Source organism: Panulirus ornatus, chromosome 24, assembly GCF_036320965.1.
Source record: "Panulirus ornatus isolate Po-2019 chromosome 24, ASM3632096v1, whole genome shotgun sequence".
Classification (NCBI taxonomy): Eukaryota; Metazoa; Arthropoda; class Malacostraca; order Decapoda; family Palinuridae; genus Panulirus; species Panulirus ornatus.
The window spans coordinates 10,144,486-10,165,983 of record NC_092247.1 but is presented as its reverse complement, the minus strand read 5'-3'; the positions used below and the strand labels follow the sequence as shown (position 1 = coordinate 10,165,983).

Here is a 21,498-nt window from a genome sequence, read left to right as displayed (position 1 = left end):
GTGGAATTTATTAAAAAAGGGGGTGACTGTATTGTTGACTGGTTGGTAAGGTTATTTAATGTATGTATGACTCATGGTGAGGTGCCTGAGGATTGGCGGAATGCGTGCATAGTGCCATTGTACAAAGGCAAAGGGGGTAAGAGTGAGTGCTCAAATTACAGAGGTATAAGTTTGTTGAGTATTCCTGGTAAATTATATGGGAGGGTATTGATTGAGAGGGTGAAGGCATGTACAGAGCATCAGATTGGGGAAGAGCAGTGTGGTTTCAGAAGTGGTAGAGGATGTGTGGATCAGGTGTTTGCTTTGAAGAATGTATGTGAGAAATACTTAGAAAAGCAAATGGATTTGTATGTAGCATTTATGGATCTGGAGAAGGCATATGATAGAGTTGATAGAGATGCTCTGTGGAAGGTATTAAGAATATATGGTGTGGGAGGCAAGTTGTTAGAAGCAGTGAAAAGTTTTTATCGAGGATGTAAGGCATGTGTACGTGTAGGAAGAGAGGAAAGTGATAGGTTCTCAGTGAATGTAGGTTTGCGGCAGGGGTGTGTGATGTCTCCATGGTTGTTTAATTTGTTTATGGATGGGGTTGTTAGGGAGGTGAATGCAAGAGTTTTGGAAAGAGGGGCAAGTATGAAGTCTGTGGGGGATGAGAGAGCTTGGGAAGTGAGTCAGTTGTTGTTCGCTGATGATACAGCGCTGGTGGCTGATTCATGTGAGAAACTGCAGAAGCTGGTGACTGAGTTTGGTAAAGTGTGTGAAAGAAGAAAGTTAAGAGTAAATGTGAATAAGAGCAAGGTTATTAGGTACAGTAGGGTTGAGAGTCAAGTCAATTGGGAGGTAAGTTTGAATGGAGAAGAACTGGAGGAAGTAAAGTGTTTTAGATAGCTGGGAGTGGATCTGGCAGCGGATGGAACCATGGAAGCGGAAGTGGATCATAGGGTGGGGGAGGGGGCGAAAATTCTGGTAGCCTTGAAGAATGTGTAGAAGTCGAGAACATTATCTCGGAAAGCAAAAATGGGTATGTTTGAAGGAATAGTGGTTCCAACAATGTTGTATGGTTGCGAGGCGTGGGCTATGGATAGAGTTGTGCGCAGGAGGATGGATGTGCTGGAAATGAGATGTTTGAGGACAGTGTGTGGTGTGAGGTGGTTTGATCAAGTAAGTAACGTAAGAGTAAGAGAGATGTGTGGAAATAAAAAGAGCGTGGTTGAGAGAGCAGAAGAGGGTGTTTTGAAATGGTTAGGGCACATGGAGAGAATGAGTGAGGAAAGATTGACCAAGAGGATATATGTGTCGGAGGTGGAGGGAACGAGGAGAAGTGGGAGACCAAATTGGAGGTGGAAAGATGGAGTGAAAAAGGTTTTGTGTGATCGGGGCCTGAACATGCAGGAGGGTGAAAGGAGGGCAAGGAATAGAGTGAATTGGATCGATGTGGTATACCGGGGTTGACGTGCTGTCGGTGGGTTGAATCAGGGCATGTGAAGCGTCTGGGGTAAACCATGGAAAGCTGTGTAGGTATGTATATTTGCGTGTGTGGATGTATGTATATACATGTGTATGGGGGTGGGTTGGGCCATTTCTTTCGTCTGTTTCCTTGCGCTACCTCGCAAATGCGGGAGACAGCGACAAAGCAAAAAAAAAAAAAAAAGATATATATATATATATATATATATATATATATATATATATATATATATATATATATATATATATATTTGCGCTACCTCGCAAACACGGGAGACAGCGACAAAGCAAAATAATAAAAAAAAATATATATATTTTATTTATATTTATTACACTTGACCACTGCTTCCCGCACCAGCTAGGTAGCACCAGGAAACAGATGAAGAAATACCAATCCACCCATATACACACGTACATACATACATGTTCATACACGAACATGTACATATACATTTTTTTTTTTTTTTCATACTATTCGCTATTTCCCGCGATAGCGAGGTAGCGTTAAGAACAGAGGACTGGGCCTTTGAGGGAATATCCTCACCTGGACCTCTTCTCTGTTCCTTCTTTTGGAAAATTAAAAAAAAAAAAAAAAAAAAATACATACACAGCTATATACATGTATACACATGTACATACTCATACTCGCTTGCCTTCATCCATTCATGGCACCACCCCACCCCACAGGAAACAGCATCGCCATCCCCTGCATCAGCAAAGTAGCACCAGGAAAACAGACAAATAAGTCCACATTCATTCACACTCAGCCTCTAGCTATCATGTGTGATGCACTGAAACAACTCCCTATCCACATCTTGGCCCTACAGACCTTTCCATAGTGTATCTCAGACCTTTCACATACCCTGGTTCAGTCTGTTGCTAGCACATCGACCCCAGTACACCACATTGTTCCGATTCACTCTGTTCTCTGCATGCCTCTCACCCCCCTGCATGTTCTGGCCCAGATTGCTCAAAATCTTTTTCACTCCATCCTTCTACCTCCAATTTGGTCTCCTGCTTCCCCTTGTTTCCTCCACCTCTGACACATATATCCTCTTCGACAACCTTGCCTCACTCATTCTCTCCATATGTCCAAACCATTTCAACACACTATCTTATACTCTCTCAACCAGAATATTTTTATTACCAAACATTTTTCTTACCCTTTCATTACTTTCTCAATCAAACCACCTCATACCACTTATTGTCCTCAGACATTTGATTTCCTACACATCCACCCTCCTCCGTACAACCCTATCTATGTAGCCCATGCCTTACAATGTGTAATATTGTTGGAACTACCATTCCTTTAAACATACCCATTTTTGCTCTCCAAGATAACGTTGTCTCTTTCCACACATTCTTCACTGCTCCACGAACTTTTGCCCCCTCCCCCACCCTATAACTCCCTTCAGTTTCCATGATTGCATTCGCTGCTAAGTCTACTCCCAGGTATCTAAAATACTTCACTTCCTCCAGTTTTTCTCCATCAAACTCACATCCCAACTAACGTGTCCCTCAACCCTGCTGAACCTAATAGCCTTGCTCTTATTCACATTTACTCTCAACCTTTTCTTTCACACACTTTTTGAAACTCAGTCACCAACTTCGACAGTTTCTTACTTGAATCAGCCACCAGTGCTCTATCATCAATCAACAACAACTGACTCATTTCCCAGGCCCTCTTGTCCACAACAGACTGCATATCCTCCCCTCTCCAAAACTCTTGCACTTACCTCCCTAACCACCCCATCAATAAACAAATTAAACAACCATGGGGACATCACACACCCCTGCCGCAGACAGATTTTCACCGGGAACCAATCACTCTCCTCTCTTGCTACTCGTACACAAGCCTTATACCCTCAATAAACACTTCTCACTGCTTCTAGCAGCTTACCTCCCACACTGTGTACTCTTTAAGGTCTTTCACCAAGCATCCCTATCAACTCTTATCATATACTTTCTTCAGATCCATGAATGCCATATACAAAGCCATTTGTTTTTCTCTAAGTATTTCTCACATACATTCTTCAAGGCAAACACCTGATCCACACATCCTCTACCACTTCTGAAACCACACTGCTCCTCCCCAATATGATAATCTGTACCTGCCATCACCCTCTCAATCAGGACTCTCCCATACAATTTTCCAGGAATACTCAACAAACTTATGCCTCTGTAGTTTGAACACTCACCTTTATCCCCTTTGCCTTTGTACAATGGCTTTGTACATGCATTCTGTCAATCCTCAGGCACTTCTACGATCCATACATACACTGAATATCCTTACCAACCAATCAACAACACAAGTCACCCCCATTTTTAATAAATTTAACTGCAGTACCATCCAAACTCACTGCCTTGCCGGATTTCATCTTCTGTAAGGCTTTCACCACCTCTTCTCTCTTCACCAAACTACTCACCCTGACTGTCTCACTTCGCACACCATCCCAACCAAAACATCCTACATCAGCCACTCGATCATCAGACATATTAACAAACCTTCAAAATACTCACTCCATCTACTCCTTACTTCATCACTATACCTATTATCATCCCCCTTGCCCCTTTCACCGATGTTCCCATTCGTTCTTTTGTCTTATGCACATCATTTACCTCCCTCCAAAACATCTTTTTATGCTCCCTAAAGTTTAATGATACTCTTTCACCCCAATTCTCATTTGCCCTCTATTTCAACTCTTGCACCTTCCACTTGACTTCCTGCCAATTTCTCTTATACATTTCCTGGTCATTTGCACTCCTTTCTTGCAAGTATTATCCTACTGCCCCTCTTTTCTCTTTCACTCATGACTTTACTTCTTCATCCAACAACTCACTACCCTTTCTAATCTAACTACCTCTCACCTTTCTCATGCCACATGCATCTCTTGCACATGCCATCACTACTTCCCTAAATACATCCCTTTCCTCACCCACTCCCCTCGCTTCATTTTTCATCTCACCTTTTGTCATTCTACCTTCAATCTCTCCTTGTACTTCCTCACACAAGTCTCCAAGCTCACTTACTCTCACCACTTTCTTCTCCCTGGCATTCTCTCTTCTTTTTTGAAAACCTCTACAAATCTTCACCTTTGCCTCCACAAGATAGTGATCAGACATCCCACCAGCTGACCCTCTCAGCATAATAGCATCTAAATGTGTGTGTGTGTGTTTTACTGGACTCCCCTTGCAAGAGGTTATACTTCAAGAGGAAAGTCATCTTTGATAGGGCTTTATCATTGCTAGTACAGTTTCACAAAATAAATTATCACTCCAAAGTAGCCTAGATACCCCTGCTACTGGAAGCAGCACATTCATAGGCTGCAGTAACCTTTACAGTGGTCCTAGGTAACACCAGGATGGTTTATGCAATCTCCATGTTATCCACCTCTAACATTGTGCTGGTGTAACAAATAAGAGTAGAGTGCAATACAAACAAACATCCTCTATGCCCTCCCCCATTTTTTCTTGGGATGTGCAAGAATTGATTTAGACTTGGTAGCTGCACCCCTTCTTTGCTCTCATTTCAGGATGTTTAGTACAGTGTTTCTAAATAAATGTATTAAATTTGGTCACCATCATTTCTTTCTTTCATACTATTCGCCATTTCCAGCATTAGCGAGGTAGCGTTAAGAACAGAGGACTGGGCCTTTGAGGGAATATCCTCATCTGACCCCCTTCTCTGTTCCTTCTTTGGGAAAAAAAAAACAAAAAACAAAACAAAACAAGAGGGGAGGATTTCCAGCCCCCCCCCGCTCCCTTTCCTTTTAGTCGCCTTCTACGACAAAAAGAAAGAAATGAATTCCGTGTCCTCACCTCATTACCTTGAACCATCACAAATGTCTCCGGCAACCTATCCTTCTACTTATTCAGCATTCAACCAAGCCAACCCAAAGGTAGTTATACAGGATTACTATTTGTGTATTTTCTTTTATTTTGCATGCCAGTGTATTGATTCATAAAGAGAACTTTTTTTTTGTCACACATATAGTGATGGAATTTCTGGCAGATCCACCAATTAAGGGTTAAGGAGGTTAAGATGAAAGACCTTCCTTGTTTTTAGGAACAATAGCTTCAGCTGCATCTTCATTGATCTGGTTAGGAATATGCATTTGGCCAGTTGTCTAAGTCTGTGCCTCCAAATATTGTAGGAGGTGCAACTTCCTTTTCATATGTCAAGTCACTGTTTTTCAGGCTTGAGGTACACCTTAGATGGTCAAGAATGCATCTCATAGTTTTATATGAGACCTTCATCTAATTTCCTTTTTTGGAGGTGAAACAAATTGACCATTCATGCAAATGCTTAAAAACAACATTGGAGTTTTAGGTCCTTTTGAGGCTGTTTGTGATAGCAGAATACATCAGAAATACAGAGCTTGATGTGCAGAGAATAGGAAAGCAGACTGATGTTGAAAAGGACACACGCACATAGATTTTTCAAGTATAGTTGCTCATATAACACTGTTCTTGAATTCCAAGCAAAGTATATGTAACCCCCCGTTTTTCAGAATCTTTATGATTTTTCATTTACTCTTGTTGCCTAGATAAGTTAGGTCATCTAGGTTTCTGTAGCAAATAGTAGCAAGGAAAGGATAGACTCTTGGAGTGAGAAGTTCTTCCACAAAATTGTACTACAATGATACAGTCTCATCAAAAATTACTTTTCACTGGTGTAACCAAAGCAGGTGGAGTTTGGTAAGGCCCACGTGGATGCTCCTCATAGGGTTTACTTTTTAGGCTGGGAATGATACTTGTAACTATCTGCTGTACTCTGTTTTATCTGTCTCAGGTAGGACAACCAAAACAATACAGGTGACCAGATTATTTTCTGCATTGAAGATGAGTGTTCTGCCTGTAAATTTATTTTTGACCAAGCTATGTTAATGTTCTGCCTGTAAACTTATTTTTGATCAAGCTATGTTAAATGTCTGTTGGGTCGACTTTGGCACATGGACTTTAGCCCTCAACCTTTTTCATTGTTTTATTTTTCTGGGCCTCTTAATGTTCCCTGGACGTCTAGGTGAATTCCTAGCTGGTGGAGGTTCTACAATTCAGGGGAATAGCCATAACAGAGAATCATCAAGAGACATACTGCCAATGAGAGTGACCCTGGTGGTGGAGAATTGGGATTTCTGAGAAATGAAAAAAAAGTATTTGTCCACCAGAAGGGAGGCCTCATGAGCACAGGTAATGTTCATATTGGAATACACCCCTATCTTTCTTTTTTTCCCCCTAATTAAGGCATTGAAAAGTACTCCACCTGTCTATGAAGTGAGCTGGTGGTAGGTGGATGGGTGGTTGAGCCATTCCTGTTTAGGGGGTACCCATATCATAGGTGATGATTTTCTTTCTAAAGATGAAAATGGGTGTATTTAGGGGAATGTATCTCAGAGTATGGTTGATAGACATGCTAAGGATATTTCTTGAAGCACTTTCTTGGTTTCTATGATGCCTTTCCTCTGATGAGTAAACAGTTCTATATCATTCAGAATTTTATTTCTTTTCAAGGCAGCTTAGGGGTTAAAAGTTTGTATATTTTTTCAATGTTGAGTGAATTGTGTTTGACTATAGAATTTATTTACAATATTTAAATTTTTAGATTGAGCAATCCCATTTAGATTAAAGAAGTGTAGTAAGTTTATATACTGAAATGCCAATATTTTAGAACTAAAGGTGCAATTATATTGAAGCTATAGCATATTGAAGATAAGTTATGTTTTCAGAGGTTGCTACTCATATATGAAGACTTCGTTGTTAGCAGGTGGGTAAAGAATTAACCATTTTTCATGGGAAAAGCAATTCAGTGTGTAGATGAAGTCCTACATTTCATATATGTCTGGTATAGAAGACCATAACTGTAAAAAGAACTTTTTTTTATACAGCCATCTTCTTAAGGTCATGTTCTTTCCTTTTATTATGTGCAGTTAGTTGGACAGAACCATTAGAAGTATATATTGGTATTTTGATAAATTTTTGGAAAGGGTCTTTTACTATCCTTCAAAAATTAGAAATATAGATACCAAATTTACTAAATACAAGTGATTACCACATAATATATGGGTATATACCCATATATTATATATATATACCCATATATTATATATATTATTATATATACCCATATATATATTTTTTTTTCCAAAAGAAGGAACAGAGGGGGCCAGGTGAGGATATTCCAAAAAAGGCCCAGTCCTCTGTTCTTAACGCTACCTCGCTAACGCGGTAAATGGCGAATAGTTTGAAAAAAAAAGAAAAAAAAAACCCATATATTATGGGTATATACCCATATATGGGTATATACCCATATATTATATGGGTATGTTTGAAGGAATAGTGGTTCCAACAATGTTATATGGTTGTGAGGCATGGGCTACAGATAGGGTTGTGCGGAGGAGGGTGGATGTGCTGGAAATTAAATGTTTGAGGACAATACGTGGTGTGAGGCGGTTTGATTAAGTAATGAAAGGGTAAGAGAGATGTGTGGTAATAAAAAAGAGTGTGGTTGAGAGAGCAGAAGAGGGTGTATTGAAATGGTTTGGTCACATGGAGAGAATGAGTGAGGAAAGATTGACAAAGAGGATTTATGTGTCAGAGGTAGAGGGAACGAGGAGAGGTGGGAGACCAAACTAGAGGTGGAAGGATGGAGTGAGAATGATTTTGAGTGATCGGGGCCTGAACATACAGGAGGATGAAAGGTGTGCAAGGAATAGAGTGAATTGGAACGATAAGGTATACTGGGGTCAAGGTGCTGTCAATAGATTGAACCAGGGCATGTGAAGTGTCTGGGGCAAACCATGGAAAGGTTTGTTGGGCCTGGATGTGGAAAGGGAGCTGTGGTTTCAGTGCAGTACACATAACAGTTAGAGACTGAATGTGAACAAATGTGGTCTTTTTTTTGCCTGTTCCTGGCGCTGCCTCAATGGAAGGGGGAGTGTGGGGAACTGCTATTTTGTGTGGTGGGGTGGCGACAGTATGGATATGCGCATGTGTATATATGTATATGTTTGTTTGTGTATATGTATGTATATGTTGAAATGTATATGTATGTATATGTGCATGTGTGGGCGTTTATGTATGTACACGTGTATGTGGGTGGGTTGGGCCATTGCTCGTCTGTTTCCTTGCACTACCTTGCTACTGCGGGAAATGGTGGTTAAGTATAATGAAAAAATATATATATCTTACAGGAATTCCTATTCAGATGCAAAGTAGGTATGGCAGTGTATTAGTAAGGAAGTAAATTCAACAGATATTGATTCACAGATCAATGGTAACACTGGAATTAGGTACATACATGATATATGACATTAAATGTGTCACAAGGACAAGAATTCTCACATAAGTTACAATACTTCTGAAATACTTTACCTTCTTAGTACATCGTTGAATATTTCTCAACGTGTATTTTGATAACCAGAAAAAACCATGAAAGTATGTCACAAAGTAGACATCAGTTTGTCAGTCAATTAATGTGCATTCATACTGAAATGTTTGGGAAGTTAGTGGTATTCTTTGGTTTTAAGGTGCTTTTAACAGTAGACTGATATTTATCCATGAGATCTGTGTACATTCGACGTAATGTTGCCACTTCCTCCCGGAGCTCTCCAACTAGTTGATTCTTCTCATCAACAATTGTCTGCAACAGAAAATAAAGATTTATTGTCGTATGATGTAAAATTTTAGATTTAAATGTTCAAAGTTCTCAAGTTAGCTTCGATGGCAAATAACTAATAGCAGCTAGCCTCAAAAAATTTTTCCACACAGTTGTCAAAATAAAGTTCACCAATCAAAATAACTTTGAACAGCCTGATCAGTGCTTTGTTTTCACTTTGTTTTGTTGTCTCCTTAATCTCTGTCCCCTAGCTTCTCACCTTCCTGCTTTGCAGGAAATCTGCTGTCTCGTCCTTTTGAATGTGAAAATAGTGTAATTGTGCTTGCTGTATCCGTAGGCTAACCCTAAGGATACGTTTTATGACTGTGATATCTGCTACTTGAAATATTTTCATGTTTTTACAATCACTCCCCATCTCTCTCTGAAATTGGTTGCTTTTAATCATATCACAACAGAATAAACATTAACTCCATGGAATATTTTAATCCAAAAGTGTACACTTTTATTGTAACTTTCATCTCTAATATCTTCACTTATACTGATATGATTAACTAAACCAATCAAACCTCTCAGAACTTTAATGATGGAACAATATCTATAGTTCTTTCTTGAATCACTGTATAGCATATGCAGTTGCTAATAGAAATGGAAATTTATGTTAGGAAGAGAGGAAAGCGATTGGTTCTCAGTGAATGTAGGTTTGCGGCAGGGGTGTGTGATGACTCCATGGTTGTTTGATTTGTTTATGGATGGGGTTGTTAGGGAGGTAAATGCAAGAGTTTTGGAAAGAGGGGCAAGTATGCAGTCTGTTGTGGATGAGAGAGCTTGGGAAGTGAGTCAGTTGTTGTTCGCTGATGATACAGCGCTGGTGGCTGATTCATGTGAGAAACTGCAGAAGCTGGTGACTGAGTTTGGTAAAGTGTGTGAAAGAAGAAAGCTGAGAGTAAATGTGAATAAGAGCAAGGTTATTAGGTACAGTATGGTTGAGGGACAAGTCAGTTGGGAGGTAAGTTTGAATGGAGAAAAACTGGAGGAAGTGAAGTGCTTTCGATATCTGGAAGTGGATTTGGCAGCTGATGGAACCATGGAAGCAGAAGTGAATCATAGGTTGGGGGAGGGGGCAAAAGTTCTGGGAGCGTTGAAGAATGTGTGGGAGTGGAGAACATTATCTCCGAAAGCAAAAATGGGTATGTTTGAAGGAATAGTGGTTCCAACAATGTTATATGGTTGCGAGGCATGGGCTATAGATAGAGTTGTGCAGAGGAGGGTGGATGTGCTGGAAATGAGATGTTTAAGGACAATATGTGGTGTGAGGTGGTTTGATCGAGTAAGTAATAATAGGGTAAGAGAGATGTGTGGTAATAAAAAGAGTGTGGTTGAGAGAGCAGAAAAGGGTGTTTTGAAATGGAGTGAAAAAGATTTTGAGTGATTGGGGCCTGAACATGCAGGAGAGTGAAAGGTGTGCAAGGAATAGAGTGAATTGGAATGATGTGGTATACCGGGGTCGACGTGCTGTCAATGGATTGCCATCGAAGCTAACTTGAGAACTTTGAACATTTAAATCTAAAATTTTACATCATACGACAATAAATTTTTATTTTCTGTTGCAGACAATTGTTGATGAGAAGAACCATGTGAAGCATCTGGGGTAAACCATGGAAAGTTCTGTGGGGCCTGGATGTGGAAAGGGAGCTGTGGTTTCGGTGCATTATTACATGACATGTAGAAAGTGCATTATTACATGACAGCTAGAGACTGAGTGTGAACGAATGGGGCCTTTGTTGTCTTTTCCTAGCACTACCTCGTGCACATAAGGGGGGAGGGGGTTGTTATTTCATGTGTAGTGGGGTGGCGATGGCGATGGGAGTGAATAAAGGCAGACTATGAATTATGTACATGTGTATATATGTATATGTCTGTGTGTGTATATATATGTATACATTGAGATGTATAGGTATGTATATTTGCTTACGCGGGAGAGCGCGACAAAGGAAAATGAATATAAATAATATATTTATTTATTTTGCTTTGTCGCTGTCTCCCGCGTTAGCGAGGTAGCGCAAGGAAACAGATGAAAGAATGGCCCAACCCGCCCACATACACATGTATATACATACATGTCCACAAACGCACAATATACATACCTATACATCTCAATGTACACATATATATATACACACACAGATATATACATATATACACATGTACATAATTCATACTGTCTGCCTTTATTTGTTCCCATCGCCACCTCGCCACACATGGAATAACAACCCCCTCCCCCCTCATGTGTGTGAGGTAGCGCTAGGAAAAACACCAAAGGCCCCATTCGTTCACACTCAGTCTCTAGCTGTCATGTAATAATGCACCGATACCACAGCTCCCTTTCCACATCCAGGCCCCACACACGGTTTACCCCAGACGCTTCACATGCCCTGGTTCAATCCATTGACAGCACGTCGACCCCGGTATACCACATCGTTCCAATTCACTCTATTCCTTGCACGCCTTTCACCCTCCTGCATGTTCAGGCCCCGATCACTCAAAATCTTTTTCACTCCATCCTTCCACGTCCAATTTGGTCTCCCACTTCTCGTTCCCTCCACCTCTGACACATATATCCTCTTGGTCAATCTTTCCCCACTCATTCTCTCCATGTGACCAAACCATTTCAAAACACCCTCTTCTGCTCTCTCAACCACACTCTTTTCCATTTCTATTAGCAACTGCATATGCTATACAGTGATTCAAGAAAGAACTATAGATATTGTTCCACCATTAAAGTTCTGAGAGGTTTGATTGGTTTAGTTAATCATATCAGTATAAGTGAAGATATTAGAGATGAAAGTTACAATAAAAGTGTACACTTTTGGATTAAAATATTCCATGGAGTTAATGTTTATTCTGTTGTGATATGATTAAAAGCAACCAATTTCAGAGAGAGATGGGGGAGTGATTGTAAAAACATGAAAATATTTCAAGTAGCAGATATCACAGTCGTAATACGTATCCTTAGGGTTAGCCTACGGATACAGCAAGCACAATTACACTATTTTCACATTCAAAGGGACGAGACAGCAGATTTCCTGCAAAGCAGGAAGGTGAGAAGCTAGGGGACAGAGATTAAGGAGACAACAAAACAAAGTGAAAACAAATCACTGATCAGGCTGTTCAAAGTTATTTTGATTGGTGAACTTTATTTTGACAACTGTGTGGAAAAATTTTTTGAGGCTAGCTGCTATTAGTTATTTACCATCGAGGCTAACTTGAGAACTTTGAACATTTAAATCTAAAATTTTACATCATACGACAATAAATTTTTATTTTCTGTTGCAGACAATTGTTGATGAGAAGAATCATGTGAAGCATCTGGGGTAAACCATGGAAAGTTCTGTGGGGCCTGGATGTGGAAAGGGAGCTGTGGTTTCGGTGCATTATTACATGACATGTGGAAAGTGCATTATTACATGACAGCTAGAGACTGAGTGTGAACGAATGGGGCCTTTGTTGTCTTTTCCTAGCACTACCTCGTGCACATAAGGGGGAGGGGGTTGTTATTTCATGTGTAGCGTGGTGGCGATGGGAATGAATAAAGGCAGACTATGAATTATGTACATGTGTATATATGTATATGTCTGTGTGTGTATATATATGTATACGTTGAGATGTATAGGTATGTATATTTGCTTACGCGGGAGAGCGTGACAAAGGAAAATAAATATAAATAATATATTTTGGGAGCCTTGAAAAATGTGTGGAAGTCGAGAACATTATCTCGGAAAGCAAAAATGGGTATGTTTGAAGGAATAGTGGTTCCAACAATGTTGTATGGTTGCGAGGCGTGGGCTATGGATAGAGATGTGCGCAGGAGGATGGATGTGCTGGAAATGAGATGTTTGAGGACAATGTGTGGTGTGAGGTGGTTTGATCGAGTAAGTAACGTAAGGGTAAGAGAGATGTGTGGAAATAAAAAGAGCGTGGTTGAGAGAGCAGAAGAGGGTGTTTTGAAATGGTTTGGGCACATGGAGAGAATGAGTGAGGAAAGATTGACCAAGAGGATATATGTGTCGGAGGTGGAGGGAACGAGGAGAAGAGGGAGACCAAATTGGAGGTGGAAAGATGGAGTGAAAAAGATTTTGTGTGATCGGGGCCTGAACATGCAGGAGGGTGAAAGGAGGGCAAGGAATAGAGTGAATTGGAGCGATGTGGTATACAGGGGTTGACGTGCTGTCAGTGGATTGAATCAAGGCATGTGAAGCGTCTAGGGTAAACCATGGAAGGCTGTGTAGGTATGTATATTTGCGTGTGTGGACGTATGTACATGTGTATGGGGTGGGGGGGTTGGGCCATTTCTTTCGTCTGTTTCCTTGCGCTACCTCGCAAACGCGGGAGACAGCGACAAAGTATGAAAAAAAAAAAAAAAAAAAAAAAAATTTATATATTTATTTTGCTTTGTCGCTGTCTCCCGCGTTAGCGAGGTAGCGCAAGGAAACAGACGAAAGAATGGCCCAACCCGCCCACATACACATGTATATACATACATGTCCACAAACGCACAATATACATACCTATACATCTCAATGTACACATATATATACACACACAGATATATACATATATACACATGTACATAATTCATACTGTCTGCCTTTATTTGTTCCCATCGCCACCTCGCCACACATGGAATAACAACCCCCTCCCCCCTCATGTGTGTGAGGTAGCGCTAGGAAAAACACCAAAGGCCCCATTCGTTCACACTCAGTCTCTAGCTGTCATGTAATAATGCACCGATACCACAGCTCCCTTTCCACATCCAGGCCCCACACACGGTTTACCCCAGACGCTTCACATGCCCTGGTTCAATCCATTGACAGCACGTCGACCCCGGTATACCACATCGTTCCAATTCACTCTATTCCTTGCACGCCTTTCACCCCCCTGCATGTTCAGGCCCCGATCACTCAAAATCTTTTTCACTCCATCCTTCCACGTCCAATTTGGTCTCCCACTTCTCGTTCCCTCCACCTCTGACACATATATCCTCTTGGTCAATCTTTCCCCACTCATTCTCTCCATGTGACCAAACCATTTCAAAACACCCTCTTCTGCTCTCTCAACCACACTCTTTTTATTTCCACACATCTCTCTCACCCTTACATTACTTACTTGATCAAACCACCTGACACCACATATTGTCCTCAAACATCTCATTTCCAGCACATCCACCCTCCTGCGCACAACTCTATCCATAGCCCACGCCTCGCAACCATACAACGTTGTTGGAACCACTATTCCTTCAAACATAGCCATTTTTGCTTTCCGAGATAATGTTCTCGACTTCCAAACATTCTTCAAGGCTCCCAGAATTTTTGCCCCCTCCCCCACCCTATGATTCACCTCACACTTCAATATAGATAAATAGATATAAATAAATATTATGTTAGTCACAATGAGTTGCATTATAGCAATGCCTTATGTTGCAGTATCATCAACTAACCCATCTACAACTCTTTACACCCAACAGCAATATGACATACGGCCTAATCTACTCTCATCTTAGGGCCTTTAATTCTCCTTAGTAAAATATTACCTAAGTAACTGATGACAAGCTAAACCTAGCTTAACATGAAATGTAGGTTGAAAGTTACTGATTACCTAATATCCTGTGTTACAAGACAACTGGGTACAACCGGAACTAATGAGTGTCTAGTTGAACGTGGTTTCTGCATTAAGTTCTGACTTTGCTTTCCCATAAACTAACCCATCCATTGTCTCTTTACAACCAGGAACAACATGACTTTGTACCAACTCTTACCTACAATGCTAAAAGAGAGCCCATATCAATACCTTCCTCTACAAGCAATGGAGTGTGCATATGTACCTAATGATTTGGGAACTCTATGTTCAGCTTTATGTACAATCAAATCCAATTCATTTCACTCTCATTCACCTGAGTCATAAAATTCCAGAGATGACTACATACTTCTCTTTCATTATGTATGAGTTAGGTGATAAGGTTTGTTCCACCACCCTTACAAAAAGAATATCAGGGAAAGGAATTGTTGTCATCTTCCCACTGTTCTGTTACCCATATCAGTGCTGCTTTTTTTTAATCTGAATAATATTTTCATAATCATAACAAGTGACCATCATTAACAGCTGTTACATTATGTTAATTTAACATCTATTTTGTCTTGTTTCATATTCATATGTTTTCATATCCAAAAAAGGATAAAAGATTCAATCAATCCAAATTATAACATTTGGTTACAACACGTTCATACACATCAGTGTACTGAAGACCTAAAGGTAACACCTAAAACATTTTCATTTGAGCACTGCATTATGATCTGATTGTCAGAGTACTTATCAGCTCTCAAAGAAATAGGTAACAAGTGAATATAAAGTTCATCTCAAAGGCATGAAATGAAGATCAAGGTAGTGCTTTGGGTAGGATGCTGAAATGCTCATCAATATTCACCTACAAATAAAGTTACGGGACCTTGCAACAAACAGTCGCTGAAAATGAATTCGGATGTAAAACTTAATGGGGTGGGGCAGGGATGCAGTCACTGACCATGTCTCAGTGGAACTGGTTAATACCACTATGACAACAATTTAAACATTAACTCCCAGAATATTTTCATTGAAAAACTACATATTTACTGTCACTTTTGTCTCCATTATCCTCATGAATACTAATGATTTAACTGAACCAATTAAGCTTCTCAAAACTTTCATGATGGAAGAATAGTTCTTCCTGTGTGTCACTGTGGTGAAGTAAAGATTTTGATGTCTAAAGAGAATTAAGGTTTCCTCAGGAGGAAAGAAGTAAGAAAAAAGGATACCAGTAAGGTGTACACAGAAGCAGACCAAAGTAAATGGGACTGAGTAATATCTTGAGGATATTGTGACGTGAAATAGTGTGGCAAACGACATGTGATACTGCAGTATAAATCTAGACAGACAATCCCTTTGAAAAGATATTTCTAAATCTTGATTTTCTTTAATACAACCTGGCAAGTTTATGTACAACTCGGAAGCACAAGTTGTGATGTGCTTGTAAATTACACATGCTATATACTAATATCTCCTTTGATCACATAATATGGAACATCTTATACTCTGCTCCTGCAATTGTTTTGTATATGATAGACATTAAAGAAAGTGGATGATGATAAGTAAACCAAGAAGACATGCCTCAGTAGGATACTCGGTAAAAGATGATGAAAGTCCATGAATAAGATTTATAAACATTACTGAGAAAGTGAAGCCTGTGTACAGATAGGAAAAGCTAACATCCCTCAAGAGCTAAATTATGAGACCAACTCTTGCCATTCTGTTGTACAGTGTATCCAAAACTCACCTCCAACTGATGGTTAACGTGACTGAATGAAGAAGGATCCAAGTTTGCAGCTGAAAGAACCTCTGAGAGAACAGCATCTTTTTTTTCCAAATGTTCTGACACCTGCGATATACAGAAATAAACCAATCAAAACCTGAAAATGTTACCAATATGTATGGTCCACAGAGATCTCTTATTTTAATGGATGATAGTATCTACCTTTCATATATTGATGACCCCATCTGACCAAACCCATTAACTTATTGATCATGTTAGTAGATATCTCACAAATCAGTCCATAGCTCATATTAATGTTTTAATCACAAGTGCCTGAGATTGAATAAATCTCCACAGCACTTCTGTCCATGTCCATGCAAAGGAGGTCAGAGGACTCCATGTCCAGACACGAAGGCCAATGTACTCTTGTGTTCAGACAAGGTGGCCAACAGACTACATCTCCAAATAAGGAAGCCAGTGAACTCTGTGTCCAGACAAGGCCAATGGACTTGGTCTCCAGAGAAAAAGGATTATGGCGCCTGTCTAAAGACAAGGAGGCCAATGGACTGTTTTCAACAAAAGAAAGATTTTCCAAATCTATATGGTGATCAGGTATTACTAGACTTTGCCTGCTTAAGGTTGTACCTTGAGTGATGAGGTTATATCACTATAGTAAAAATCTCATCCAAAGGAGTCCATCTTTTGGTTGATCATAGTGCAGCCTTGAAGCTGCAGGAGCTCCTAAAGAAGAGGTCCTGCAGTTATATGATAATAAGATAGTATTGTGATCCCAAGAGGCTCTATGCTAAAGTGGAGTACTATTATGTTGGCTGCTTTTGATATATTTGTATTGGCAAATATGTCTTCCTAACTGTTTCCCAGTCTGACCATCATAAAACCTATCACAATCTTACAAGGTATATTGTACTCGCTACCAGTTATATATAGGGCTGTGATGAATTAACTATATTGATGTGTGAAAGCTACATGGACATCAAGTACCTTGAGAGTTGGAAAAAATATCAGCAAGATTTCCATGGAATGGTGAAACAAGCTTCTTAATCTACTCTCTTCCCTGTGCTGTTTGCATTCATGAAATATAGTTTTAGCTATGTCATAATGTTGTTTCATAATCTTTACATGCTATAATGGGTAAAGCATCATCAAAGACCATTCCACATTAAAAGAACCCTCCTCATCCTATTTCTATATGGAGCACATTCTCAGAGCTACAGGAACCTCATTTAGAGGGTCCTTGGGTTGCAAATGATACTATCATAACATACATCATGTGACAGGAGATAAAGGTATGAATACCTTTCTTGACTATTGACTGGAAGGTTTTTGGGATGAAAACTTTGAGAGGACTTTGTTGGAGTGTTCTTAGCAACCTCAAAACACTTGAATCTAAGAAGCAATTGTTTTCTTTCCCACAGACATCAATTAATCTCAGCCAAGAGCAACAGGAAAGGAGGAAAAGATTGGAGGGAAAAGGAAATAGGGAAGGATAATAGGTTTTATGGCTCATCTCTGGTACGCTATTGTCAATTAAGAAAATAATGAACTTTCCTTTGACAAAATAATCATTTATATCCATTCATTACTAAGAACAGTTTTAAAAAACATTAGAAATGAATAAGCAAAGATCATAACCTAGAAAGGTAAGACTGACAATTTGCATGAATGATATTCGGGTTAGCTTATATAGGTATATAAAAAAAGGAACTGAAATAACCAGCAAATTACTGACCTGGTTTAGCCTCTTTTCCAACACAATGTTCCTTAGCTCACTGCGTTGCTGTACCTCACCAACTACTGCAACAAAATGGTCATACAGCTCTTTACGCTCTTGTTCAATCTGTAAAAAATTATCAATTTCAGTGAGTAATGGAATTGGTAAAGGGAAAATCAAGTAAGTGCAATATCAACTGGATAACTACTACTTACTCAGAAATATGGTAACTCATTATTGTACGAGGGGAATCCCTTCCACTTTACACTTAACAAGTGATTAGTAAAAAATTATAATTCAAAGGTATCTCTCTATCATGTCTTTCAATGGGAGATTTGTGTGCAAAATGAAAGTATACTTGAAAAGTCTGGGAGATTGCTAGTGACTAAGGGTAAATCTTATAAGAAATGGAAAGAGTTTTTGAAAAAAGATTAGAGATTATAGTTAAAAGAGATGTGACTATTGGCACAAAATGATTAAAAGTAAGGAGAGAGAGAAAAGGGTATAAGAAAGAGGATATCACTACAGAGGAATCTAGAAGAACAATAATGCTCCTGAAGAAGACAAAGCTTAGGGTATGTAACAATCTATGAGATGTAACCAAGGTATAAGAAAGAGGATACCACTACAGAGGAGTCTAGAAGAACAATAATGCTCCTGAAGAAGACAAAGCTTAGGGTATGCAACAATCTATGAGATGTAACCTACCAAACTTCACTAAGTAATGAAAAATTAGTGGGTGGAAATGTGAAGTGCATCCACTAAACGGGAAAACAGGACTTACCAAGATAAGAGGTAGAGATTTCAAATCCTTCATTTTGTGCTGTATATATCTACCTCTGTGGATTAGTCTTGATGTGTTACAAACATTATAGACTGTTACATCAGTCATATATCAACATATACACATATAGACATATACATACACATACACATATTTTTAGTTTGCTTTCTCACTGTCTCCCGCGTTAGCGAGGCAGCGCAAGGAAACAGACTAAAGAATGGCCCAACCCACCCACATACACATGTATATACATACACGTCCACACATGCAAATATACATACCTGTACATCTCAATGTACACATACATATACACCCACAGACATATACATATATACACATGTACATAATTCATACTGTCTGCCTTTATTTATTCCCATCGCCACCTCGCCACACATGGAATAACAACCCCCTCCCCCCTTATGTGTGTGAGGTAGCACTAGGAAAAGACAACAAAGGCCCCATTCGTTCACACTCAGTCTCTAGTTGTCATGTAATAATGCACCGAAACCACAGCTCCCTTTCCACATCCAGGCCCCACAGAACTTTCCATGGTTTACCCCAGACGCTTCACATGCCCTGGTTCAATCCACTGACAGCACGTCAACCCCGGTGTACCACATCGTTCCAATTCACTCTATTCCTTGCACGCCTTTCACCCTCCTGCATGTTCAGGCCCCGATCACTCAAAATCTTTTTCACTCCATCTTTCCACCTCCAATTTGGTCTCCCACTTCTCCTCGTTCCCTCCACCTCTGACACATATATCCTCTTGGTCAATCTTTCCTCATTCTCTCCATGTGACCAAACCATTTCAAAACACCCTCTTCTGCTCTCTCAACCACACTCTTTTTATTTCCACACATCTCTCTCACCCTTACATTACTTACTCTATCAAACCACCTGACACCACATATTGTCCTCAAACATCTCATTTCCAGCACATCCACCCTCCTGCGCACAACTCTATCCATAGCCCACGCCTTGCAACCATACACCATTGTTGGAATCACTATTCCTTCAAACATAGCCATTTTTGCTTTCCGAGATAATGTTCTCGACTTCCACACATTCTTCAAGGCTCCCAGAATTTTCGCCCTTTCCCCCACCCAATGATTCACTTCCACTTCCATGGTTCCATCCGCTGCCAGATCCACTCCCAGATATCTAAAACACTTTACTTCCTCCAGTTTTTCTCCATTCAAACTTACCTCCCAATTGACTTGACCCTCAACCCTACTGTACCTAATAACCTTGCTCTTATTCATATTTACTCTTAACTTTCTTCTTTCACACACTTAACCAAACTCAGTCACCAGCTTCTGCAGTTTCTCACATGAATCAGCCACCAGCACTGTATCATCAGCGAACAACAACTGACTCACTTCCCAAGCTCTCTCATCCCCAACAGACAACATACTTGCCCCTCTTTCCAAAACTCTTGCATTCACCTCCCTAACAACCCCATCCATAAACAAATTAAACAACCATGGAGACATCACACACCCCTGCCGCAAACCTACATTCACTGAGAACCAATCACTTTCCTCTCTTCCTACACGTACACATGCCTTACATCCTCGATAAAAACTTTTCACTGCTTCTACCAACTTGCCTCCCACACCATATATTCTTAATACCTTCCACAGAGCATCTCTATCAACTCTATCATATGCCTTGTCCAGATCCATAAATGCTACATACAAATCCATTTGCTTTCTAAGTATTTCTCACATACATTCTTCAAAGCAAACACCTGATCCACACATCCTCTACCACTTCTGAAACCACACTGCTCTTCCCCAGTCTGATACTCTGTACATGCCTTCACCCTCTCAATCAATACCCTCTCATATAATTTACCAGGAATACTCAACAAACTTAAACCTCTGTAATTTGGGCACTTCACTCTTTTCTCCTTTGGCCTTTGTTTTTTTTTTTTTTTTTTTTTTTTTTTTTTTTTTTTTTTTTTTTTTTTTTTTTTTTTTTTTTTTTTTTTTTTTTTTTTTTTTTTCCAAATGTTCTGACACCTGCGATATACAGAAATAAACCAATCAAAACCTGAAAATGTTACCAATATGTTGTGTCCACAGAGATCTCTTATTTTAATGGATGATTTAGTATTACACTTTCATATATTGATGACCCATCTGACCCAAACCCATTAACTTATTGATCATGTTAGTAGATATCTCACAAATCTAGTACCATAGCTCATATTAATGTTTTAATCACAAGTGCCTGAGATTGAATAAATCTCCACAGCACTTCTGTCCATGTCCATGCAAAGGAGGTCAGAGGACTCCATGTCCAGACACGAAGGCCAATGTACTCTTGTGTTCAGACAAGGTGGCCAACAGACTACATCTCCAAATAAGGAAGCCAGTGAACTCTGTGTCCAGACATGGCCAATGGACTTGGTCTCCAGAGAAAAAGGATTATGGCGCCTGTCTAAAGACAAGGAGGCCAATGGACTGTTTTCAACAAAAGAAAGATTTTTCCAAATCTATATGGTGATCAGGTATTACTAGACTTTGCCTGCTTAAGGTTGTACCTTGAGTGAT

At 39.7% G+C, this 21,498-nt stretch overlaps 1 protein-coding gene across 1 annotated transcript; it reads right to left on the bottom strand.

The window, feature by feature from the left end:
* Positions 1-8,690: 8,690 nt before the first annotated feature.
* LOC139757126 (dynein regulatory complex subunit 4-like) lies at positions 8,691-18,970 on the bottom strand. Its single transcript, XM_071677227.1, has 4 exons — positions 18,938-18,970; positions 18,172-18,345; positions 16,446-16,547; positions 8,691-9,106 (listed from the first exon to the last, which is right to left on the bottom strand). Exons 1-4 carry the CDS (start codon positions 18,968-18,970, stop codon positions 8,948-8,950), a joined length of 468 nt encoding a protein of 155 aa, XP_071533328.1. The 3' UTR covers positions 8,691-8,947.
* Positions 18,971-21,498: the final 2,528 nt, after the last annotated feature.

Coding starts and splice junctions, on each gene's coding strand:
- LOC139757126 (XM_071677227.1), bottom strand. CDS start 18,970: ATGAAGGATTTGAAATCTCTACCTCTTATCTTG. Junction 18,346..18,937: donor AATCTCTACCTCTTATCTTG/GTAAGTCCTGTT, acceptor TTATCCAGTTGA/TATTGCACTTACTTGATTTT. Junction 16,548..18,171: donor TGGAAAAGAGGCTAAACCAG/GTCAGTAATTTG, acceptor TGTATATCGCAG/GTGTCAGAACATTTGGAAAA.